Genomic DNA, 27,445 nt, shown 5'->3' with positions numbered 1-27,445 from the left:
ATTTTATCAGTTATGTAGGCAAAACTAAGATTTTGTCGTGATAACATTAATTGGAAAGGTATTTTCACAGAAAAGTACTTTGGCTTATGTTAATAGTTTGAAACTGTGATTGGACATGATGAAAATGACATAGTGCCAACTAATGAGTAGCCACTAACCTAATATGTAAACTTATTTGCATCAGGTGAAGGATAAATGATGTCATGCTAATTATACAAAAGTAATGCTTTTAGCAGTTTTAACAGAGGAGTAAGAGAATTAAATAATCGACGCAAAACAGTTTCATACTGCAGATAGTTATATTCCTCTGATACAGTTTTCGTCAGCTCAGTCTTCACAGATTATTGGCAGAAGTGTGATAGTACAAACTTAAAAACAAATTTTGTACTATTTGGAGTTAAAAACAATTTCATTGTTTAGAATGAAAGGCAATAACAATAACAACAGCCCAAATTTTAGTCAGTCAGTCTCAAAAGTAAATTAAGTCAGCAAGCAAAAGGAATTCTCCTTGCCTTCTCCATCTTATTTGGAATTGCCACCCAAACCCTTTGAACAGAGGCAGCCTTACGATGTACTTAAGGAGGCAAGTTGGTGATCTATAAGGCACCAGGGCACTTGGCAAAGGAAATAATTAGGCCTTATCTAGAGGAAGAAGCTCCTTATCTAATTGACACAGAGGTGTCAAACGGGGCAATGGCAACTCTACTTGAAGAATCCTTTTCTTTGCCAGTTCTGTTGTATCAGTCAGGATACATATTGCAAATCACAGAATAAGTGACAAAGACTGGCTTAAGCAATTAACACATTTATCTGGAGGTAGTTCCAGGTTTGGGAAGCTGCTCAATTAAAAAAAAAAATATATATATATATATATATATATATGTCTTTCTACTCTGACATCCTTGAGTGTTGAATGTTCATCCTCAGATTTTCATCTCATGGTAACAAAATTGCTGCTGCAGCTCCAACATCACATTTTCATACAGTTGTATTGAACTCCCATCTCTATTTTTATCAGAAATAGAAATCATTCCCAGGAGTAAATTGCTCCTCCCACCCCAGCCTAATTTCCCTCATCTATCATTGGCCAGAACTGGGTCACATAGCCACACTAGCTTCCAAGAGAGCTGGGAATGACAGTCTAAAAAAGGAAGAAGAGAATTGGCAAACAACAGTGTCTGCCACACACATGAAAGGAAAAGTATCTTTCCTACCATCTGTTTCAAAGGCAACCTCCAAGTCTGTTGAGCTTTAAAAAAAGGGTCTCAACCACTCTTTTCTTTAACTCTGGAATTTCTTTCTTAAACAACTTTGCAATCTCTATATTATCACACTCATTCTGACTAATTAGAAAGAAGATAAATTCAGTTAGTGTTAGTTGCTCATTGTACCCAGCTCTTTTCAACTCCATGAACTATAGTCTGTCCAGGGGATTCTCTAGGCAAGAATACTGGAGTGGGTTGCCATTCCCTTCTCCAGGGGACCTTCTTGACCTAGGGATCAAACCCAGGTCTCCTGCACTGCAGGCAGGTTCTGATAGTTTGATATAAACATATAGAATAATTTTAGTAATTTGAATGTCTTATCACTTTAAATGATACCTTTTCAGTGAGGACTGGGCTAGCCAGAGGCTAAGAGCTAATCCTCCGGAGGAGGATTTAATGAATGAACACTAAGCACCTGGGATAAGTGTAGTCTTTGTACCCAGTGGCTTTACCAAGCTTCTTAAGAATGTTTTTTCTGTCCTCCCCCTGCAGTCCTGTTTAAGGTGCTCATCTTTTATGTCTGTAGGGTGGAGGAGTGGTTAATCAAGGGAGCAACTACAGGAAACTTCCCTCATCCACACAATTCCGAAGTCAGGGCCAGATGCATGCCAGTTTCCCGGGGGACTGAGGATGGGCATCCTTTCACCAGATACTGAAGTGTCCTCCGGGCAGAAGGAATAAGTAGCAGAACAGCTCCTTGAGAGTCCCCTGAATGACAGCTTGTTCATCCATCCCTCTCCCCTGCCACTTCTGAGTAGCTCTTTTTATGTGGCACTGCCCTAGTGGAGACAGCTCTCTCTGCACCCCAAACAAGACCTCTTGCCTGTCTTCCCTTAGAGTAGGACTGACAGAGATGATAGGAAGTATGAGGGCTGGCGGGGTGGGGTGGGGGGGCTGTGTGGAAGGTAGACACAGACATCAGTGGCCCCTGCAAAGAAGGTATCCCACTCACCATGAGTCTTGTTGGAGCACTCAAGGGTCCTGTCTTTAACATGACCTTAGAACCAAAACTTACTCTTACTTTGCCCCAGTGTCTTTCCCTATGATAAGTCATAAGAACTCAGTCAGACTTTTAAGCACAAGAATGACTTTACTACAGTATGGGACCATTAAGCCAAGACTATTTACAAAATACCAAATTTTACCTATACAGCATAGAAAACTGAGCTCACTTTGCTCCTCAACTCCCCTACCAGGCCACTGGGGCCCTACTTATCAGGGCTTAGTGACTGGGAATAAAACAAAGAAAGGCACGTCCTAATACTGAGTAAGGCAAAGGTCTTTATGACTGGACTCTGCAGCTTTTATATTCAGATTTAAAATAGTATGCCAATCATCCTTGAAGTCTGAATTCCTCAATTCTGCTTCTTTCTTAAGCCAAAGTGATTTTTGTAGCCAGCAGCCTCAAGTAGGACACTGGAATTTGGAATCAAGGCTCTGATCTTACTTACTAGCTGTAACCTTGAGGAAGTCACTTAAACTCCCTGAGCCTTGCTTTCTTTCCTCATATGAAAAATCCATAACAGAAGCTACAAAAGCTTAGTTCACAACATCATTTATTACAAGAATCAAATAGAATGATACACACAAAAGCACTGTGAGCTGTAAATGGTTCCACACATGTAAACAATTATTGGTTCTTCATAAAAAACTGATGAGTTCTGCTCTGCTCTTCCCTTGTAGAACCCTAGGGTTCTCTGCTCATTTTCTCTCTCTCTTTCTGGTCATCAGCTTTCATTCTGCTTGATTCATCCTTCCCATCATCTCCCTTCCCCGACTTGTGAAACACACACACAAACCCTATAATTGTTTCACCCATTATTCAAATTCCTGTCAATCAATTTATTATTCATTGCATATTTACACTTCCAAAATAACTGCATTTATATGTAATTTGCTCTTGCCTACACAAAAAGTGGGTACAGTTAGATATGGCATTTAGGGCGATGTGTCAGGTAGGTTTCAATTCAGGATACAGAAACAACAGGTAGTTCAAGCAGAAAGGGATTAAAAACAAAGGACTAAGTGCTTACAAAATTCACTGGGAGTGCTAAAGAAGCTGAAGTTAGGGGCCATCGCATGACTCCAGATTTCAAGGGCACACTATGACAGCTGTAGTCCACAGGAAGCTGTCAAACTGCCCCTCAACACACTTGACTTTGGTGACAAGAATTTGCGGACTACTGAATGTGGGTTCAGACTTCAAACACACATCAACTCTGTCACTTAGCAGCAAGAACAGTAATAAGACGGCTTTCACATCACTTGTGCCTTCCAAATCCCACAAAGGACATCCCCCTGATAGAATGTAATTGTATCCAGAAGTCGTATTGCAAGGGAGCCTAAGAAATGTTATGTCTTTCTTTCCAGGCCCTAAAATTCAGGAACCTACATAGAGGGCTTGGAGGACGGATCTCTACCTCCAGCTGGCAATAAACTGTCCCGGGGAGTGACTCTACTCCTTCCAGAATGAACAATACAACCATGGTCTAAAGAGATCTTGACAGGAGAGGGGAAGAAAAGGTGCACAGATCTTATAACAGGCTTTACAAATACCTGTTTGGATTTATTTGGGGCAACCCTTTTCATCATTTTTAAAACATTCAACTCAGTACAGTTCAGTCTCTCAGTCATGTCTGACTCTTTGTGACCCCATAAACCACAGCATTCCAGGCCTCCCTGTCCATCACCAACTCCCAGAGTCCACCCAAACCTATATCCATTGTGTCAATGATGCCATCCAACATCTCATCCTCTGACATCCCCTTCTCCTCCTGCCCTCAATCTTTCCCAACATCAGGGTCTTTTCAAATGAGTTAGCTCTCTGCATCAGGTGGCCAAAGTATTGGAGTTTCAGTTTCAACATCAGTCCCTCCAATGCACACCCAGGACTGATCTCCTTTAGGATGAACTGGTTGGATCTCCTTGCAGTCCAAGGGACTCTCAAGAGTCTTCTCCAACACCACAGTTCAAAAGCATCAATTCTTCGGCACTCAGCTTTCTTTATAGTCCAACTGTGACATCCATACATGACCACTGGAGAAAACATAGCCTTGACTAGACGGACCTTTGTTGGCAAAGTAATGTCTCTGCTTTTGAATATGTTGTCTAGGTTGGTCATAACTTTCCTTCCAAGGAGCAAGTGTCTTTTAATTTCATGGCTGCAGTCTCCATCTGCAGTGATTTTGGAGCCCAGAAAAATAAAGTTAGCCACTATTTCCACTGTTTCCCCATCTATTTCCTGTGAAGTGATGGGACCGGATGCCATGATCTTTGTTTTCTGAATGTTGAGCTTTAAGCCAACTTTTTCACTCTCCTCTTTCACTTTCATCAAGAGGCTCTTTAGTTCCTCTTCACTTTCTGCCATAAGGTTGGTGTCGTCTGCATATCTGAGGTTATTGATATTTCTCCCAGCAATCTTGATTCCAGCTTGTGCTTCTTCCAGCCCAGCATTTCTCATGATGTACTCTGCATATAAGTTAAATAAGCAGGGTGACAATATACAGCTTTGACGTACTCCTTTTCCTATTTGGAACCAGTCTGTTGTTCCATGTCCAGTTCTAACTGTTGCTTCCTGACCTGCATATAGGTTTCTCAAGAGGCAGGTCAGGTGGTCTGGTATTCCCATCTCTTTCAGAATTTTCCACAGTTTATTGATATCCACACAGTCAAAGGCTTTGGCATAGTCAATAAAGCAGGTCATAGCAAACACCCTCTTCCAACAACACAAGAGAAGACTGTTCGCATGGACATCACCAGATGGTCAACACCGATATCAAATTGATTATATCCTTTGCAGCCAAAGATGGAGAAGCTCTATACAGTCAGCAAAAACAAGACCAAGAGCACACTGTGGCTCAGATCATGAACTCCTTATTGCCAAATTCAGACTTAAATTAAAGAAAGTGGGGAAAACCACTAGACCATTCAGGTATGACCTAAATCAAATCCCTTATGATTATACAGTAGAGGTGAGAAATAGATTTAAGGGACTAGATCTGATAGACAGAGTGCCTGATGAACTATGGACGGAGGTTCATGACATTGTATAGGAGACAAGGAGCAAGACCATCCCCCCAAAAAAAGAAATGCAAAAAAGCAAAATGGCTGTCCGAGGAGGCCTTACAAATAACTGAAAAGAAGAGAAGCAAAAAGCAAAGGAGAAAAGGAAATATATAAGCATCTAAATGCAGAGTTCCAAAGAATAGCAAGGAGAGATAAGAAAGCCTTCTTCAGCGATCAATGCAAAGAAATAAAGGAAAACAATAGAATGGGAAAGACTAGAGATCTCTTCAAGAAAATTAGAGATACTAAGGGAACATTTCATGCAAAGATGGGCTCAGTAAAGGACAGAAATGGTATTGACCTAACAGAAGCAGAAGATATTAAGAAGAGGTGGCAAGAATACACAGAAGAACTGTACAAAAAAGATCTTCAGTTCAGTTCAGTCACTCAGTCGTGTCCGACTCTTTGCAACCCCATGAGTCACAGCACACTAGGCCTCCCTGTCCATCACCAACTCCTGGAGTTCACTCAGACTCACGTCCATCGAGTCAGTGATGCCATCCAGCCATCTCATCCTTGGTCGTCCCCTTCTCCTTCTGCCCCCAATCCCTCCCAGCATCAGAGTCTTTTCCAGTGAGTCAACTCTTCACATGAGGTGGCCAAAGTACTGGAGTTTTAGCTTTAGCATCATTCCTTCCAGAGAAATCCCAGGGCTGATCTCCTTCAGAATGGACTGGTTGGATCTCCTTGCAGTCCAAGGGACTCTCAAGAGTCTTCTCCAACACCACTGTTCAAAAGCATCAATTCTTCAGTTCTCAGCTTTCTTCACAGTCCAACTTTCACATCCATACATGACCACAGGAAAAACCATAGCCTTGACTAGACAGACCTTTGTTGGCAAAGTAATGTCTCTGCTTTGCAATATGCTATCTAGGTTGGTCATAACTTTTCTTCCAAGGAGCAAGCGTCTTTTAATTTCATGGCTGCAGTCACCATCTGCAGTGATTTTGGAGCCCAGAAAAATAAAGTCTGACACTGTTCCCACCGTTTCCCCATCTATTTCCCATGAAGTGATGGGACCGGATGCCATGATCTTCGTTTTCTGAATGTTGAGCTTTAAGCCAACTTTTTCACTCTCCACTTTCATTTTCATCAAGGGACTTTTTAGTTCCTCCTCACTTTCTGCCATAAGGGTGGTGTCATCTGCATATCTGAGGTTATTGATATTTCTCCCAGCAATCTTGATTCCAGCTTGTGCTTCATCCAGCCCAGCATTTCTCATGATATACTCTGCATATAAGTTAAATAAGCATGGTGACAATATACAGCCTTGATGTACTCCTTTTCCTATTTGGAACCAGTCTGTTGTTCCATGTCCAGTTCTAGCTGTTGCTTCCTGACCTGCATACATATTTCTCAAGAAGCAGGTCAGGTCCAGATAATCACAAAAATGTGATTACTCACACTCACCTAGAGTCAGACATCCTGGAATGTGAAGCCAAGTGGGCCTTAGGAAGCATCACTATGAACAAAGCTAGTGGAGGTGATGAAATTCCAGTTGAGCTAGTTCAAATCCTAAAAGATGGTGCTGTGAAAGTGCTGCACTCAATATGTCAGCAAATTTGGAAAACTCAGCAGTGGCCACAGGTCTAGAAAAGGTCAGTTTTCATTTCAATCCCAAAGGTAATGCCAAAGAATGCTCAAACTACCACACAATTGCACTCATCTCACATGCTAGTAAAGTAATGCTCAAAATTCTCCAAGCCAGGCTTCAGCAATATGTGAACCGTGAACTTCCAGATGTTCAAGCTGGTTTTCGAAAAGGCAGAGGAACCAGAGATCAAATTGCCAACATCCACTGGATCATGGAAAAAGCAAGAGAGTTCCAGAAAAACATCTATTTCTGCTTTATTGACTATGCCAAAGCCTTTGACTGTGTGGATCCAACTCAGAGTAGGAATTAAAATTTAACTACAGAGTGGAGCCAGCCATAAGCACAAAATGTCCCACACTTATGAAATCTTGCTATGTAGCAGACTGTGACGGTCATTGGGGTGTAACAGTGAACAAGACAGAAGCTGTTCCTGTTCTTAGGGAAGTTTGGGGCAAGTTGGATAATAGAAGCATCAGAATGACTACCCAGGTTCAAAGCCTACCTCCCCCACCTATTAGCTGTGTGAACTTGGGCCGGTTACTTGTCTAAGTCTCAGTTACCTCACCTGTAAGGTATAATCAAAGAACCTACTTAACTGAGATTCTGTGAAAATTAAGTGGTATAATGAATGCAGAGTGCTAAGCGTACTGTCTGGTACATGGTAGGGTCTGAATAAACATTGGTGAAGAAGGTGAGCAAATCAAAAGGCAGTCACAATGCCGGACACAGTGATAATGCTGTGATACAAGAGAAACAGCACTTGTGAGGAGAGGCGTTCCCTCACACCTGTGGGGCTCACAGAAGGCTCTGGAGGTAGATTAAGAAGATTCAAGTTTGCATATACTGGCTGAGCGAGAGCATACTACATTTGAAGCCTAAAAGAAGTTCCGTATGGCTGGAGTAAAGAGATAGGGTGTGGAGAGGGGGCAATTAGGAGCTGGATCCTGAGAGGACTTGTTAGATGCTTAAGAGTTTGGATAGTATTCTGAGGGCCATGGGAAGCCACTGAAGAAGTCAAAGCTAGAGAGTGATACGGTTTGATTTATATTTTAGAGAAATATCCCTTTGACTGGAATATGAAAGATGGCTTAGGGAAGGGAAAGATTGCTGGCAGGAAGTCCAGCCAGAATTCTTTGGTAATTAAAGAGAAGGAGAGAGAAAGGTGGCCTGAAGCTGAAAAATAGCAGAAAGATCAAGAAAAATGGAACAATTCTGGAGATATTTAGAAAGTAATTGGCTGGAAAGTAAGATATGCAGTTTTTTTCCCTGTATTTTCCTTTGTCTTGCTTTATTCATTTCTTTGTTCATTTAAATTGAGAAACAAGGGCTTCCCTGGTGATCCAGTGGCTAAGACTGAGTGCTCCCAAAGCAGGGAGCCCAGATTCAATCCCTGGTCAAGGAACTAGATCCCATACACCACAACCACAAAATCCCACATGCCGCAGCAAACAGTGAAGATGCCATGTGCCGCAGCTCAGACCGGGCGCAGCCAAATCAAAAAAATCAAATTGGGAAACAAAAATTCTCTAGCAAACTTATTTTCTTAGATAACAGATCAGTGCTGTAACAGTGGTCTCCATGTGCAGATAACCCATGCCAGTTATTTAACATAGGAGACATTAGTATTGAAAATTTAGCGCATGGAAAAAAAAGGTGGAGTGGGGCCTGTATTTGCATTTGGCTTTTGCTTTGATGGCCCTCAAATTCTGCAGCACAGTTTAGTGATCACCATCCATTCTCTTGTTAGGATAGTCTTTTTTCTTTTTTTTTAAGCAAATTATAAAGGGGAATTCCCTGGCGGTGCAGTGGTTAAGGCTCCGTGCTTTCACTGCCAAGGGCCAGATTCAGCCCCTGGTCAGGGAACTAAGATCCCACAAGTCACATGGTACATCCAAAATAATAATAATAATGAGATATAATTGACATATAACATTAAATTACGGATTTCCCTGGTGGTCCAGTGGTTAGGGCTTTGTGCTTCCACTGCAGGGGGCGCAAGTTTGATCCCTGGTTGGGGAACTAAGATCCTGTAAAAACAACAGCAGACCAAAAAAACACATTGTAGTCATTTCAGCGGTACAACATAATGATTTGATTATATGTATGTATTGCAGAATGATCACAGTAAGTCTAGTTAACATCTGTCCCCATACATAGTTACAAAATTTTTTTTTCTTTTGATGAGAACTGTTGAGATGTACTCTCCCAGCAGCTTTCAAATATGCAATACATTATTGTTAACTATAGTTACCATGCTATTCGTCACATCCCAGGATAATCTTTAATCTGAACTACATCTCCAGAGCCATCACAGAGGTAATAAAAAGTATCGTGCCACACCATCTTTGGCATTCCTCGTCTAGTTCTTACACCTGTTTTTCCTGGGGGAGTTTAATTTTGGGGTGTTTGGGATATTAGAAGTGGAACTTCCACTTGTTTTCTATATCTCCTAAATTTGAGAAATGATGGGATTGAAATTCTGGGTTCTATCTGACTTAACCAAATTGTGAGGTATTGATGTAATGGAAAAAATATTTTGTATTTTAAGTCCTCTCTCCTTTATTTAATGCTCCCTTGAGCCAAATGTGGTTTCCATTTGGGTGACTTAAAGGAGGGAGGCAGAGATAGTCTCAGATGTCATTTCAGGGAATTATTTTACTTCGTAATCAATTATACTTCTTGCTAAGTCTGTTAGAACTGATTTTCCTACCTCCCATTTCTCTTGGGAAAACTTTATAATAAGTAGTGAAATCTTTGGTCTCAAGATGAAAGCAGTGACTCGTTCGTGCCCCTCACCCCATCATCTGAAAGAAGCCATGACAAATGAAGCAGCAAATTTCTGAACTAGTTGAAGAAATATTTTTATTTTTAATGGTATGCAATGCTTAGTGGTTATAAAGACCCATGTATATTTTTTTTCTTTCACTGTGGTGCCAGAAGAATTGGTATGTTTATAATTGATAATCAGGTTTTAAAATTTGGCAATATCTTTTGTTTTTGAAACGTGATTAGAATTAGAGAAATTTCAAGTCTGAGTAAGAGTCTGGGGATTTAGAGCTGGGAAAGGGGGATCTTAATTTTTAGGATATTTTTCACCCCAGAGACACAAAAATATTTGCTTGTAAGGAAAATGAGAGAATAAAACCAGTCACTTTAGCTGTATCCCCGAAGATGATTATTTTGAAGAGAAGTGGAGAAAGCAGAGAGAACTATACAAATATAGAGAAGTGAAGAGAATCCCAAGGATTCATGGGTTTTTCAGAATAATATTTTTTTCTCATAATCATATTTTTACCAAGAAACATGAAGTAAATATTCAATATCTGACACGATCCCAGGAACTAGGGAGCTACATTTGTGTGTGTGACTTTGTGCACTTCTGATAAAGGATGATTCCTAATATGAGGAACCCAGCTTCATAAACATGGAATTGTTTTACCCTGACTTGTGATGTAAGTGTGTAAAAGCAAAAAGTGTTAGTCATGTCCAACTCTTTGAGACCCCATGGACTGTAGCCTGCCTCTGTCCATGTAATTCTCTAGGCAAAAATACTAGAGTGGGTTGCCATTCCTTTACTCTAGGATCTTTCCAACCCAGGGATTGAACCCAGGTCTCCTGCATCACAGGCAGATTCTTTATCATCCGAGCCACCATGGATGATTAACCCAGACTAAGTAAACAGGGAGATAAGTGAGCATACATACCCACTCTGCCAGACTTCACGTATGCACATTTCAAATCAGACCCAATAGACACTTTAGCCTGCCCATCAGAATAGATATTTATTGCCAGGAACGTTCTGGGTTGGACTCTCTGCCTTGAGCCTTTTGGAAACTGAACTGGCTGGAGCATATTGCAAGGTTTAGGCTGTAGGAGAATGACTCAGGTTCTTTTTCAGCCTAAAGCAATTACCCAGCTGTTGGAAAGTTGAAATATTGAACCAAATTATATTACCTAAGTTACAATAAACACCCCTGAGAATAGATCATGATATATATTAAGGTACATGTATTATGCAAGGATTGACATTCCTATTAATATTTCTATATCTTGTGAACCAGCCTTGGAATCTTCCCTGAGAATAAGTTTGTTGTTAGTATGTTTTTTGGTGTTTGTTTTCATTGGTTGAGATATATATACACTATTAGCACATTAGCACATTTCCAAAGTCATTACTCTGTAAGATTGGAACTCACAGAAACACCCTTGATAAAGTCATCAACAGAATAATTAAATGCTCAAAAACAATAAGTATTTTGTATATGACAACTACAGAGTTTGGCCTAAAACTGATGATATGCTTTAAAAGAAAAAAAACTCATTTATTCTCACATGGTCTTATTTAAACCATATAGAACCCCTGTAAATACACAGGACATGTATTATAGTACAGCAGTCCCCCCTTATCAATGGGAGAATACACCAAGACTCCCAGTGGATGCCTGAAACTGAAGATAGTACTGAATCCTATATATACTATATTTTACCCTATATGTGAATACCTATGATAAAATTAAATTTATAAATTAGGCACAGTAAGAGATTAACAATAATAATATAGAACAGCTACAACAATATACTGTAATAAAAATTATGTGAATGTGGTCCCTCTCTCAAAGTTTTCTTCTTGTACTATATTACTCTTCTTGTGATGATGTGAGATAATGAAACACTTGATGAGATGAAGTGAGGCAAATGACATAGCATTAGGCTACTATTGACATTCTGAGGATTTTTCCGAAGAAGGATTGTCTGCTTTGGATGATCCTGGATCATTGTTTGGATGTCAGGAACAGATTTTGTTGGTGATTGGGGGTCCCAGAAAGATGGAGCCTGAAGGTGCAAGATTTCATCCTGCTAATCAAAACAGTGTGTAATTTAAAACTTATGAATTGTTTATCTCTGGAATTTTCCATTTAATATTTTCAGACCAACATTGACCATAAGTAGCTGAAACCAGGGATGAGGGTGGACCACTGTATCTCCAGGCTTAGCAATAAATGACCCAAAGCCAAACAATTGGCAAGTGACAGAACCAAGATTTGTTTTCAGTGTTTTTCTGTTTCAGTTCCAGAGCCCTCTTTGGGGATACACAAATTAGAGATCAGCAGCAAAGAAAATTACCAGAGTCAATTAGAATCACAACCAATTAATCAAATCTATAGAATTTAAACTATGCCTTAAGACATAACCTACAAGACTGAAACATATTTATTGCGTTGTATTACAAATTCACATTTCACTGTTACTCTCTGAGCATTTTGTATTTAATTCATCAGTGAATATTTATTGACCACTATTCCGTGTGGGAAGATTGAATTAGACATTGTTTTCTTTCTTTTTATTGAAATTAGCTTGTAGAGTGAGTGCCCAGTCATTCCAGCAAGTGTCTTGTTGCCTACTTTTCCATTTTTCCTCTATAGAGGAGGGGAAAGCCTGAAGACTTGGTAAGGCAATTCTCTGTTCTTCAAACTCTGTTACAAAGTTCCATTCTCTCATTTATAAAATGGGTATCACTTATTGACCATCTACTATATGCTAGGTGTTCTGCATACATTACTGGTAACCTTCACAACTCTGTGGCTTGGTGTGGGTCTGCTGCTGCTGCTGCTAAGTCACTTCAGTCGTGTCCGACTCTTAGCGACCCCATGGACTGCAGCCTACCAGGCTCCTCCGTCCATGAGATTTTCCAGGCAAGAGTACTGGAGTGGGTTGCCATTGCCTTCCCTATGGTGTGGGTATAGTCATCCTTATTTTTATGAATGTATAAAAATGTCCAGACATACCTCAGAGATATTGCAAGTTTGGTTCGAGACTACCACAATAAAGGAATATGGCAATAAAGTGATCACAGGGATTTTTTTTTTTTTGGTTTCTCAAAGCATATAAAATTCATGTTTATACTGTACTATGGTCAGTTAACTTTGAAATTGTGTTATGTCTTAAAAATGTACATGCCTTAATTTTTAAAAATGCTTTTTTTGGCTTAAAAAATGATAGCCATCATCGGTACCTTCAGCAAGTCATAAAGTTTTTGCTGATTGAGGGTCTTGGATGCTGATAGCTGCTGACTGATCATGGTGGTGATTGCTGAGGTGGGGGTGGCTCTGGAAACTTTTTGAAATAAGACAGCAATGGAGTTTGCTACATCAGTCAAACCTTCCTTTCACCTGAACACTTACAGGCCACTGGAGGGTTATTAATTGGCCTAATTTCAATATTATTGTGTCTCAGGAAATAAAGAGGCCTGAGGAGAGGGAGGGAGATGAGCATTCAGAACACAGATTTATCATTTAAGTTTGCCATCTAACATGGTGTGGTTCATAGTGCTCCTAAACAATTACCATACACAACTGATTGCACAGCATTGTAATAAATATAATAACAATGGAAAAGCTTGAAATACGGTGACACAGAGACCCGAAGTGAGCAAATGCTGTTGGAAAAAACAGTATGGGTACACATGCTCAACTCAGGGTTACCACAAACTTTCAATCTGAAGAAGAAACAGTCTCTGTGAAGTTCAACAAAACAAGATATGCCTGTACAGCGTAGCAGTGAAACAAGACGAGATAGCATTGGATCAACAGCAGGGCCTTCAATTAAAAGTACCTGGGATTGAATCTGGCTCCATACTTACTCCTACCAGTTATTTCATTTTTGTCTTCTCCCTTATGCACATCTCTAAAATGGGATAAAATTATTTGAACTCAGAATTTTGGTGTTAAATGAATTAACATCTGTAAATGGCTTACAGTGCCAGGGCTTCTGTTGATAGTGAACGTTAGCTATTCATTTGGTGCATCCTGGAGCTGAATCTGAGCACCTCTTTTTCTTCTTTTTATGTATATCTGTTACTCCCAAAGTGACCTCATTTACTCCTATGGTTTTAAATATAAAACTATACTGATGACTCCAAAATTTATATTTCCTGCCAAAATGATACTTTTCAAATGTAAATCATCTCATGTCACTTCTCCATTCAAAACCCTCCAGTGACTTCTTATCTCTGAAAAAGCCAAGCCCTAACAAGGGCCTGTAAGGCCCTATCTGATCTATCTGATCCTACTTTTCCAATCTGTCTCCCACCACTTTCCACTTTCTTTTCTCCAGCTGTACAGGTATGCTTGTTGAAGACTCCCAAACACTCTCGCTCCTCAGGCTCTTTACATTGGGTTTCCCTGGTAGCTTAGCTGGTAAAGACTCCACCTGCAATGTGGGAGACCTGGGTTTGATTCCTAGGTTGGGAAGATCCCTTGCAGAAGGGAATGGTTACTTCCCTTCCATGGAATTCCATGGACTATATAGTCCATGGGGTCCAAAACAGTTGGACATGACTGAGCGACTTTCACTTTCACTTTCTTTCAGGTTATGTTTTTCCCCAGATATTCAAATGACACATTCCTTCACTTCTTTCAGGTCTTTGCTCAGATCCCATCTTACTGGAGAGGCCGTCTAGGACCACTTAAATAAAGGAGGATTTCCCTTTCTTTTTCTTCTCACCTAGCTTTTTTCCCCTTCCCATTGTGATGTCTGTCGTCATTGTTGTTCCTCAGTTGCTAAGCTGTGTTCGAAGTTTGCGACCCCTTTGACTGTAGCCCTCCAGGAGCCTCTGTCCATGGGGTTTCCAAGGTAAGAATACTGGAGTGGGTTGCCATTTCCTTCTCCAGAGGCTCTTCCTGACCCAGGGATCAAACCTGCATTTCCTGCATCAACAGGCAGATTCTTTACCACCAGAGAAGCCTATGGTATCGATTACCATCATGTTTCTTTTGTTTTTTTAATGATCTGTTTTGCCCTCTAGAATGTGAGCTGTATTAAAGCAGGAACTTTGGTTTGCTCACAGCCCCTAAATCAAGTGCCTGGCACATGGCAGACATTCAATAAATATTTGTTGTCCAGCTAGTAAGTATCAGAGTTTCAAACCCAAGTCAGGCCCCCCTAAATATCTCCTGCTTGTCTACCGCACTAGTCTGCACCCCATATCAGGGAAGATACAAAACCATTAAAATATACATTGATTCTGATACTTGTCTTTAAACTAGAAATTTTATGCATATTAGGATTGATTTGCTGTTCAGCATAATTTAACAAATATTTACTGTACACCACAAATACATGCTCTTAAATAAGAAACAATGACCCATTAAAAGAGGTAGAAATTTACCTAAGAATCTAGAAGCCCAAGAAAGGTAAATAGTTGTACTTACGGATCTCTAAGTTCAGAGTTATTACATGCAACTAAAACTAATACAATGGGATATATCAATTATATCTTATTTTTTTAATGCCATTTAAAAAAAATCTCGAGTTATTAGCTCTGTTTTTGTATCAGGCTAGAACACTTGGTCATCCCTGAAACTTTCTTTCCCCATCTTTCTCATTCTCTGTCTACTCATTTACTTAAGCCAAATTTCTAGACACTTTTTTAGATTGTTCTTTCTCCCTTCCTTCACATCTAGTTCATTTGCAAAGATTGTAAACTTTACCAACAAAACTTATCCCGAGACCATTTTCTTCTCATCAGCTTTACCTCTATAAAACCTAGGCCGAGGACAACTCCACCTGCCAACCTACCAGCGGGATTTCCTAAGTGCTTTCCTTGTCTTCCCATTTTCCACTAAGAAGCCAGAGTGATCTTATAAAAATGTAAATTACTTGTCATTTCCCTGCCTAAAAGCTTCAGTGGTTTCCTTTTGTTATTTCTCTCCAAGTTATTTCTTTTAGAAAAACATCCAAACCCTACCCTAGCCTACAAGCCCTCCTTGATTTGATCCTGATCACCAGTCCAGTCTTCTCTCTTAGCATTTTCCCCATTATTCATACACTCTGGCCCTTCATTTCTAGGAGGACAATGAACCCCTCCTTGCCCCAGAATATTTATACTAGCAGCTCCTTGTCATTTAGGTCACAGTTTAAATTTCACCACCCCAGAGAGGCCTTCCCTAACTTCTTCATTTCAATCAGTCCCCTCTCCTCCATTCACCCTTTGTTCTGTCAGAGAGTGAATTGCATTCACTTACTGTGCATGGCACAATCACCATCTAATATGTTCCTTCTCTGTTTATTGTCTGTCTCTTTCCAGTAGAATGTAAACCTGATGAAGACTGAGACTTTGCTTTATCAGCAGGGTTTATATCAGAGGCTAACACATCGTGGACACTCAAACACTTATGAATGGGTAAATCTTTGTCTGAATTTTGATATCTTACGTAAGATCACAGTAGTTTTTAACACAGCTTTAGTAACTCTGTGACATCCGTGTTCTCATTGCTTCAGCGCACAAAAGGAGCAGTATGCCAGGAGAAGGATTCAGCTTCCTCCTATATCTTGGCAACCACTTGGTCAAGCTCTGGACTCAGTTCAGTAGTTCAAAACCATGAGATAAGGGGGGAAAGACAGGCAGAAATGAATACTCCTCAATTGATCAATTGTTATTTCTCACTTAAAATTTTGGGAGGGAGAGAAAGAAAACAGTTCTTAATATCAAACACTTTTGGAGCTGGAAATGTTAGAGAAAGTTGATGTCGACAGAAAAAAAATGTTTGATTAGGGGAGGAAAACTAATTCAAAATGAGAAAAGAGAAAGGGCTCACACCATGCTGATCGTTGCCTGTTGGGGTGCTCAGGGTTGGGCTTGGGTACCACAACTTGATTTGTAGGTAAACACTAAGGAAGAGAGGGTGAGGTGGGGTAGGGTCAGAGAAAGGGAGGAGACGGAGACCAGCTCGGGAGACGCGAAAGAAGCTAGAAGGAAAGGAGAACGGAGCTTAGCATATACAAAAGCAGCCTCGGATCTTGCCGGAGCTGCAAGCGTTAAAGGGAGGCGGGGAGTGACGCGGTTTGCGTCTGGAGCGGCTCCTCGGAGTCCACAGCATCCACCACCGGAGCCTCGCCTTCCTTTCTCCCTCTGCAGACACATCGAGACACAAAAAGAGAGGCGACCCCTGGGCCAGCGCGAGGGACCCGCCCGCGCCATGACCGAGACCACCAAGACGCACGTTATCTTGCTCGCCTGCGGCAGCTTCAATCCCATAACCAAAGGGCACATTCAGATGTTCGGTGAGTCCTCCCGCCCACCCCCGGAGACTGCTTCCGCCTCTCTCCTTTCCCCGGCACCTGTGTTTTCCAGGGCGTGTGACGGTTTGGCGAGTGCCCATTCGGACGGGTGTGCTGGCTGATCCAGCTGGTGAGAGGTCAGCCCCTCTATCCTGGGCTCCCGGCAGGGGATGCCAGCTGCTCTTTCGAGGCGTCACTCGCTCGGGCCAGACCCGGCTTGCTGGGGGGCCATGGGGTGGGGGATGGGAGGGGCTGGAGGCGAGTGTTGTTTTGGGTTGGGTGGGAAGTCGAGGTTTGAGGGCTGGGGTGCGGTGGTTGGTTTGGCGACTTGGCGAGTGGGATGGGGGAAGAGGCTGGGGCGCGGAGAAGGGGGAAAGGGGTCGGAGATAACGTGCTATTTGTTTAGGTTGGGCTGAAAGCTCGAAGGAGTTAATGATGTATAGGCTTTGGAGACAAGCACACACACAACACACCAGGAACTGGGCTGGGCTCAAGGAGATTCGTTTATGGTTTGGCTGATGGTTTCGGGGGCGGCCCGGGGCAAATGTTTGAGGGCTGCGGAGCGTGTATTACCCGCGCGAGGCGGATGGCTTAGTGAATGTGGAGGTGGGGGGACAGGGGGCGGGGGCCTGGGCTCCGCTGCCGGGACCAGTCGACTAGGAAGGGGAGGAGGCGGGGCGGTCGCTGCGGGCGGCCCTCTGCGAGCCGGTGTTGAAGGATGGGGCCCAAGTTGGCTGAGGCTCTGCCCAGGGCGGTGATGGCACCCGCAAGGCTTGCGGCGTGCGAGTGTGTGTATGAGTGTGTGTGTGTGTGTGTGTGTGTGTGTGTGTGTGTGTGTTGTGTGTTGGGGCGGGGGGAGAGGGCATTGTCGCGCGTTTTTTTTCAGAGGCTTTGGGGCGAAGAGAGAGACGGAGCGAGCCGGGGCTCCTGGCTGCTGGGTTGGGATTCAGGAGTGGCGAGGAAAGGGTGATCCTTGCCCGGAGGCGGTCTCGGGCCACCGATGCTGCTCGGGTGCTGGTGCCGAAGGACCCGAAGGTGCTGGGGCGTGCGCGTTTAGACTCCGAGGAAGGGTCGCGAAGGTCACTGTAGAAGCAAGGATTGGGAAGTTAGAAGTTGGGGTGCTTTTTTTCTGGCACTGAGGGAAAAGAGGAAAGCGAGTGGGCCGGGGGTGGATGAGTGAAGGACGGAAGGCCTCAACCCGGCCGGCCAGCGAGGCGCTGTCCGGAGACGGTGGTGCTGAAACGCAGGGCGCGCCAGAGCTGCCTGCCGACACACGTGTTTACCCCGAGCCTGAGGAATGCGTGGGCCCTCCTAAAGGCTGTTTAATGAAAGCCACGATGTATTGGTAAAGACAGGGCAAAGTAGCTTCGAAGAAAAATATTCCTCTTTTAAACTAACAGGTGAGTTGAACTGGACACCCCTAATAAAAACCTCATGAAAAGAGTATACTTTGAGCAGAGTGCGCATCGGATAGGCACATTCATAGGATCCTAGGAGGGAGACTGAGGTAGCCATCTGTTCCTCACCGCGGTACCTTCACTCTTAAAAACGCTGGGTCAGGAGCTGGTGCCAACTTACCTATTAAAGACTGTTGTTCAGGCATGAGGGTAGAGCAGAGCATGTCATCAGCCTTCTAAGCGAGTATCATCGCCCTGGGAACACTCTTTTCACTTTCTTTTGATTTTGGTGTCTTCACTCCTGTTCTTCTCTGTGAGTCTTTCCTCTAACCATTTTATGTTGCTATACTTTATTCCTCTCAGTTACTCAGAGAGGGGGGGGGACTTTCCTGTGGAATTCCGTGGCTCTAGAAATCTTTAGTGGGCCAGGAGGTACTCTCCCTTTCTTCCTGGAGCCAAGGATGTACTTAATTCCACTTGTTTTGTATTGCAAGAGGGGCAGATTTAGATTGAGAACAAAGGATTTTGCCTTGAGGCTTTGTTAAGTTGCTGCTGACCTGCCAATTCTCCATGACTTTAGAGGAGAGAATATAACGAAATAAATATGGATTACAGTAGAGAGGTTTAGACTTTTTGACAGTAGTGATTTTTGCTTGCCAGTGGAACTGAGGAAGAGGAGAGAATATGTGTCAACAAAGCCTTTTGAGTGTCCATTATGTGTAGTCCAGAGAGTAACGTGACAGAGGATATGGTGTGCCCACTGTGGCTGTAAGGATCTTATAACCTAATGAAGGATTTAGCACATATGCATTGAAAAGGGAACAAGAACCCAAAGTACATATTAAGCTATTTTTTGTTGAATCTCTTCTGGGAATCTTTGAGCTAGTGATAAGTTTTGTTAATTTATTTTTGTAAAGCAGCTTCTGATTTACAAAGCATTTTCATTGTGTATGTCTCTTATTCCTAGTAGGAAGCTTATAAGAAAGGCATCATTATCTCCATTTTACAAACAAGAAACTGATGTTCAGAGGCCAAGTGGCTTTCTTAAGTAGCTTAAGTGACATGGAGAGTGGGTGGCAGAACTGAGACTTGAGCCCCACATTTCAGATTCCTCTTGAATAGGCCTTTGCACTGTACCAAAAGCAGAAAGAAGTGCTCACTAATCTTCTGACTGTATAATTCCATGAACTCTCTTTTCTTCAAGCATATACTAACAGATTAGAATTAAATTTGCCATCAACTAAGTAAGTTTCCTAAATATGCATTTCCTTAAGAGCTCTTCCCCATTTCTAAAGAAACCAATCATCCATGATCTATTTTCTCCTTTTAAATGACTTTAAAAAATTTTCCCCAACAATACAGAATTAATGCAATAAAATTATCAAACTTTTTAAAGATTCTTGAAATTAGTAATAGAAAAACTTTTAAAAGATCCAAACAGGGACATCCCTGGTGGTCTAGTGACTAAGACCCTGCCATCCCTTTGCAGGGTGCCTGGATTCCATCCCTGGTCAGAGAACTAGATCCCATGTACTACAGCTGAGTTCACACGCTGCAACTAAAAGAACCTGCATGCCCCAGTGAAGATCGAAAATCCCATATGTTGCAAATACGACCTGCCGCAGTCAAATAAAAAAAGATTCCCCCATGGCTCAGTGGTTAAAAAAAAAAAAAAAAAAAAAAATCCACCTGCAGTACACAAGACGTGGCAGGAGCCTCAACAGGAACAGTGGGTTCGATCCCTGGGTCAGAAAGATCCCCTGGAGGAGGGCGTGGCAACCTACTCCCATATTCTTGCCTGGGAAATCCATGGACAGAGGGCTACAGTCTGTGGGGTTGCAAAAGAATCGAATATGGCTGAGAGACTAAACAACAAACAGCAAAAAATAAATTTAATTAAAGACCCAAATAGGACTTTGAAATTAGACACCTTTATTAGAGCTCCTATATTTTGAAATCCAATTTTGCTCACCAGAGAGAAAAGAGACTGTAAACAAACAACAAAAAAGTGACATTCAGAACTAAAAACTCACTCTTCATCTCTGTAAAATAGTATTTGTACAGTTCTCAATATTTATAAAATATTTCAGAATGAACTTGTCCTTAGATTCTGAAAGAGGAATTGATATTATTCTTGTTTACGACTATGGAAACATGGAAGAAAAGATCAATATTTGTGATAGAGATATTTGACACCTATATACTTAACTGTAACTAAAATGCTTTCAGGGATGAATAAAAGGTTTTGGCAAACTAGACCCCTAAACCAATGGTGTCTTACTTCATGTCTGCCTTATTACATACAAAAATAACATGAGGCCAGAAAGTCTCTCTTTTTCTTTTTAACCTGTAAATTATTAGTTACTAAGCATGAGAGATTATATTTCAGTAAAACTTTCTTTGCATTTGTATTGCCATGTTTGTCAATAAATATGCCAGTGGGAGAGATCTCTGGGTCAGGAAGATCCCCTGGAGGAGGCAGTGGCAACCTGCTCCAGTATTCTTGCCTGGAGAATCCCCATGGACAGAGGAGCCTGGCAGCCTACAGTCCATGGGGTCGCAAAGAGTTGGACATGACTGAGTGACTGAGCACGCATACATGCGTGAATGCTAGTGGGAGATCAGATAGTTTAGACAGAAAAGTAAGAAAAGACTGATCAGATTAACTTCCATGAAAAGTAAAGGAATTGAGGGACTTGATCACAGAAGAAATGTGTCCTGTGTATTTGATGAGTGCAAAATAACTGGATTTTCCGGTTTTTCTGCTTCAAAATATTTGTAAATTGAACAGTTGGGTTTTTTGAAAAGAGACATAATCCAATTCTGTTTCTCTTGAAAGCTAATGAAGACAACTTTCTACTTGCTGTGAAATTGGAATTGCAGCCCCTATTGCTACAGCTAGAATCATAAGAAAAATGAATTTGAGTTGCTACCAATATGTAGAGAACAGTCTAAAATTAAGAAATTGTTTAGTGTGTTTGAAATGCATATTTTTTAAAAGGTCATTAAGCACTGAGGCTCATTAAGTGGTGCTTTTGCACCACTATTTGATACCACCCTGTAAGTTAAACTGGATAGTGTTATCATCACTCTTTTATAAACAGCAAAGCAGAGGAACAGGTGTAAGTCATTTGTTCACAATCATAAAGCAGAAGTCAAATAGAGTCAATTTCCTGATATACAGATTCTGTATCTCACCAAAGATGCTTTTTTATTCCTTTAATTGCAACAGCAATTATGAAAAGAGGAGCCATTGAACTTAGTTATCAACAAAGGGTAATGAGAACTTTATAAATTGTTTACCTTTGCAACACAAACCACCAACAAAATATATTCAATAAAGATATCTGTTCCCAATATCTTATGCTTATAATAAGGAAAAAGTGAAAGTGAAAGTCTCGGTCATGTTCAACTCATTGCGACCCCATGAACTATAGTCTGCCAGGCTCCTCTGTCCATGGAATTCTCCAAGCCAGGATACTGGAGTGGGTAGCTGTTCCCTTCTCCAAGGAATCTTCCCAACCCAAGTCTCCCACATTGCATGCGGATTCTTTACCATCTGAGCCACCGAGGAAGTCTTATAATGTGGACAAGTTATTTCTTTTCTCAGTATTTGTGTCCATTTGTTGTCCATTTAACTGTGTGGCCGGGACATTTCCTTCACCACTTCTCCTCCTTCTCCACTATTCTGTTACCACAACTAGCTCCTACTCATCCTTCAGATTTTAGCTTCAGCAGGGGAACCTACACTGACTCCTATATTAAGTGTGGTTACCTGACATTTGATCCTGCATAACTTTATATTTTCCATGTCATAACTCTAACCTCATTCTTTGTTTCATGACTATTTCCCATGCTAGACAATAGCCTTTACTGAGACAGAAACTATGCTTGGTTTAACTATTGATTTACTTACTAGTACCTAACGTGGAATAGGCTCTCCATAATATGGGGTTGGGGCTTCCCTGGTAGCTCAGCTGGTAAAGAATCCACCTGCAATACAGGTGACCCCAGTTCAATTCCTGGGTCAGGAAGTTCCCCTGGAGAAGGAATCAGCCACCCACTCCAGTATTCTTGGGCTTCCCTGGGCACTCAGATGATAAAGAATCCACCTGCAGTGTGGAAGACCTGGGTTTGATCACTGGGCTAGGAAGATCCCCTGGAGGAAGGCATGGCAACCCACTCCAGTATTCTTGCCTGGAGAATCCCCATGGACAGAGGAGCCTGGAGGGCTAGAGTCCACGGGGTCACAAAGAGTCAGACACAACTTAGCAACTAAGCACAGCACAACTGCATATGGAATTGGCCAAAAAATTCATTTGAGTTTTTGTATGATGTTCCAGAAAAACCTGAACAAACTCTTTGGCCAACCCAATAGTATAATATAATAACAATTGCAAATAGCAAGTCTTTGCTTCATAATAGTTGTTGAATAAAAAAAATAAACAAATGTGTAGAATGTTGTTCCTGGTGGAGGAATCAAGCATGCATGAGAGCTGGGGTGATGAGACAGAGAGCCATGGCATATTAGAACAGAAGAAAGCTCAGGAGGATTCAAGATGGGGGAGAGTAAGAGATAAGACTGGAAAGTTAGGTGGAATTCTGATCAATCATGAATACTTTAAGTCCTATTAAAGAGCTTAGACTTTATGCCAATTACAGTGACAAATATTGCATTTTTTAAGAAAAGGGATGTAATTATTATATTCATGAAATTATGATTTAGTTGAATTTTAAATATAAATTGGTGAAGGGAAAGGATGGAGATATGGTGACCAGCTAGGAACCTATTTCAGCAGTACAGAGTTCAAGTCAGAAAAGACTATTACCTTGCCCAGGTTGGTGGCATTTGGAATGGAGAGTGAATGTGTATTTTAAAATATTTAGAAGGTAAAAGATCCTTATTTTGTGATTTGATGGGTAGGTGATGGCAGAATAGTCTAGTGTAATTGGCAGGTTTTAATCCAAGATGGATGGATAAAGAACATTGGAAAAGAAGCAGGTTTGGGTTTGGTGAGGAAAGTGAAGATTCATATTTCCTACTCTAAAATTTTGGTAATATGCATTCTAACCAAGTATTAGTACTAATGCCAAAGAAAGTGAAAGTCACTCAGTCATGTCTGCCTCTTTGCAACCCTGTGGAATGTAGCCTGCCAACCTCCTCTGTCCTGGGAATCTCCAGGCAAGAATACTGGACTGAGTTGCCATTCCCTTCTCCAGGGGGTCTTCCTAACCCACAGATTGAGCCTACAATCTGTGTTGTAGGCAGATTTATTTACTGTCTGAGCCACCAGGGAAGCCTAGTGCAAAAGAAGGAAATACCTAAATTCAAAGGTTCTTTGTAGCCTGGGACAACTGAAACTTCAAATGAAAACTCCCAGTAGGTTCCATTTGGATTATTCAAAGCTCTTCATTCAAGAAATATATTGAAATTCATTAACATTATAGAAATAAAAAGATAAAGAGTTTGCTAGCTTTTTTATAACCCTAAAGTTGACTCTTTTGTAATGTTGAGGCTGTGAAACTGAAAACAGTTGATGCAGTTCAAAAGGCCATTGTGAATACCCATCATTGTGATGACAGCTGTAATAATATAATATAAGGCTGACCAAAATCTCATTCAGGTTTTTTCATACAATGTTACGAAAAACCCAAGCAAACTTTTTGGCCAACCTAATACATTTAGGTGGATGCTTGGAAATTCTAATTCACTGGTAAGTTGAAGGTTCAATAATGGAAACTCATGCATCACTCATGGTAGTTTCATTGGCAAGGGCTGTGCCTGTTCATCAGAGAAGGCCATGGCACCCCACTCCAGTACTCTTGCCTGGAAAATCCCATGGACGGAGGAGCCTGGTAGGCTGCAGTCCATGGGGTTGCTAAGGGTCGGACACTACTGAGCGACTTCACTTTCACTTTTCACTTTCCTGCATTGGAGAAGGAAATGGCAACCCACTCCAGTATTCTTGCCTGGAGAATCCCAGGGACAGAGGAGCCTGTTGGGCTGCCATCTATGGGGTCACACAGAGTCGGACACGACTGATGCGACTTAGCAGCAGCAGCAGCAGCAGTGCCTGCTCATGACATGAGAATAATGCTGAAAAAAAAAAATGTATGTGTTTTTGCCTACATGAACAGGTTTACTTTCTCCTGCTGAACTGATTGACTGAACCCCAAGTGGACATAATTATGCTAATTATGATAGGCAACTCTCCCATCTAGAACACGTCTCAAACCAAGGAACAGGATATAACCCAGAAGGTTGATGTGCTAAAAATTTTGAAATGAAGAAATATTAAGTTTCTCTTTTCATTTTCCTTGGTCTTATTATACATATCAAAATGATTATGCTTAGAACCATCAGAATTAAGAGGCTTCTATGACTTTCAGTTTGCATTACTGCTTAGTAGGAACATCCTTTAAAATGTTGCAAGTCTCAAGAGAAACACTTCTACACAAATTTCCAATTTTAGACCAAGTCAAATGAACAGCCTCAAGTGCAGAGGCAAACTCAACTGGAAACATAACCTGTCAGCCCTCCAGTCTGGATCTCCCTCTGCTTTAGAGAGATCCTCAGACATAAGAGGAAAATGCACAACTAGGTGGATAATCTCTATTTTCTGTTATTTTTCTGTTGATAGGCAGTAATTGTGAAACTATGCATGACCAGGAAAGAGAACGAAAACCCCGTTTTGCAAGTGTTTCTTTAAAAAGATTCAAATCTAAATTTTATAATATCATTGTCCTCTTAGCTACTAATACAGTGTTGTATGTGTAGTGGATACTTAATCAATATTTAATGATACTATGAAATACACACTTTCTAGTACAGTTCTCACTCATTTTTAAAGTGTTCATCTCATCCTGAATTGCTCAAGAAAGATTCTAAAGGAACAAAGGAATGCATTAATTTTTATCTTTAATTTTTGGCCATACCCCATGGCATGTGGGACCTTACTTCCCTAACCAGGGATCAAACCCACACTCCTTGCATTAGAAGGTGGAGTCTTAACCACTGGACTGTTGGGGAAGTCCCTAAATATTTTTTTTAACACTGGTTTTAAAAAAATACTCAGCACACCAAATTTTGGTTAAACAAAGGCATTAAAAATAATTTTTAAGGATCTGATCTAACAAACTAAGAACTGGGATATAGGAATGCATTTTATAGAGAGTTATACAACTTTATGGATATGTGTTCCATATCTCAATATATGTAAATGCAGTATCAATTTACAAAGAATGCAATTTTCCATTGTCCTACGTTTTCCAATTATAAGCATTCAAATGCCTGGATCACATTTGCTTTTTTTTTTTTTTAAATACAGTTTGGCAGATAGCCTCAGAAATATTTTAGACTAAAAAAGACATTCAATGGCTTACATGGTATGACTAAGGCCATCTTCCTGGCATTGGCTCCCTCCTCCTTTTGTGCAGTGTCTCAATGATCTACTAACTCCGCAGCAAAGGCAAGTATTATAAAGACTGCCAGCATCATTGTCTTCCCCATGATCATTTTAATAATGGAGTTAACCTTATTTGAGCCTCTTTAAACTCTACTACCATTAAACTGTTTTCCACTAAATCTATGGCATAATTCTCTTTTGTTCTGAACAAGTGAGCCAACCAGGGAAATTCTTGTAGTTTTGGTGATAAGGGAATAAGAGGAAGAGGTAGAAAAGGAGCAAGACTCAGAGGCTAACCTGGAAAGTGGTAGCAGCTAAATTGCATTCTTTTTCTGCTCTTTCCCCTTCATCAGGTTGCCTCCACATGGGTAACTATGCTCAAACATATTGACCTCATATAATATTTACCAGACAGTAGGAGAGGGAGTGAAATCTAGCCCTTACCCTTGGCCCAGTATTAAATTCTCAACAAAATAGCTGAGTGATCCTTATAAAATATAAGTCAGATGTAAGTCAGATCATGTTGCTCCGCTGCTGAAAACCCTCCAACGGTTCCCTATTTCGTTCAGGGTCAAAGTCATTTTAATGATTTACAAGGCCTCCAAGACCCTCCACCTTTCCCCCTTGTCTCCCTACATCAGCACATCTCTTTGCCATCTCACTTTTAGCCAACCTCACTGACCTCTTGGTTTATCCTTAGAGCCTTCACTGAATGTTCTCACTGCCTAGAATGCCTTTCCCCCATACACCCCCATGTCTATTTCACTCTCTAAGTCTTTGTCCAAATGCAACCTCTCACTGTCTTCTTGACAGGTCCTGCTTCCCTGATCACATAATTTAAAATCACAGCTCATACACTCCCAATCCCCTTTATCATACTCTACTTATATCTTTTTCTCTTATCTCTTATCCCCTTTTAACAAAGACAAAGTGAAGTGAAGTGAAAGTCACTCAGTTGTGTCTGACTCTTTGCGGCCCATGGACCATACAGTCCATGGAATTCTCCAGGCCAGAATACTGGAGTGGGTAGCCTTTCCTTTCTCCAGGGGATCTTCCCACCTCAGGGATCAAACCCAGGTCTCCTGCATTGCAGGCAGATTCTTTACCAGCTGAGCCACAGGAAAGCCCAAGAATACTGGAGGGGGTAACCTATTTCTTCTCCAGTGGATCTTCCCAACCCAGGGATCGAACCAGGGTCTCTTGCTTTGCAGGCGGATTCTTTACCAACTGAGCTATCAGGGAAGCTCTGATAGCTTTAACAAAGATAGATGTTATCTTTCACCCTTTATTGTTTAATGTCTATATCCCCAGCTAGCATGTGAGCTCTTCAAATGCAGGGAATCTTCATTTACTCTGCTCACTCATGTATCTGAGGCTCCTTGAAGACTGCCTAGCCATAATGCTCAATAAATGTCTGTTGAATGAGTGAATGAATGAAATGTTAGAATTACCTACTATCCCAACCTCAGTTCTCGATTCTTTCTGTGCCAGAGAGGGTAAAGTCTTTATAAGGGATCAGTGAGCATTGATTCATTCTACAGATGATTATTGAGTTATGAATATGTCTCAGGCACTGTGCTAGGCCTCAGTTAAAGGCATTCCTTCTTATTCCCCAGGGACACCATCTTATGTAGAGGAGAGAAGCTATACATAGCCGTT

The 27,445-nt window shown here is 41.3% G+C and overlaps 1 protein-coding gene across 5 annotated transcripts in view; it reads left to right on the top strand.

Moving 5' to 3' along the window:
• Positions 1-27,445, top strand: part of NMNAT2 (nicotinamide nucleotide adenylyltransferase 2) — a 220,310-nt gene that overhangs the window by 34,409 nt on the left and 158,456 nt on the right. For 2 of the 5 annotated variants that reach the window (XM_018060703.1, XM_018060702.1), the window contains one exon: positions 16,841-16,986. In XM_018060703.1, the coding sequence (XP_017916192.1) occupies positions 16,902-16,986 (85 nt within the window). In that variant the 5' untranslated portion in view covers positions 16,841-16,901. Of the gene's footprint in view, positions 1-14,540; positions 14,557-16,009; positions 16,106-16,840; positions 16,987-27,445 lie in introns of those variants that run through there. The other 3 variants (XM_005690958.3, XM_005690959.3, XM_013970348.2) reach the window with 3 other exon arrangements.

This window comes from Capra hircus, chromosome 16 (genome assembly GCF_001704415.2).
Source record: "Capra hircus breed San Clemente chromosome 16, ASM170441v1, whole genome shotgun sequence".
Classification (NCBI taxonomy): domain Eukaryota; kingdom Metazoa; phylum Chordata; class Mammalia; order Artiodactyla; family Bovidae; genus Capra; species Capra hircus.
The sequence above is the reverse complement of the archived record's forward strand: the minus strand, read 5'-3'. Positions and strand labels throughout refer to the sequence as shown.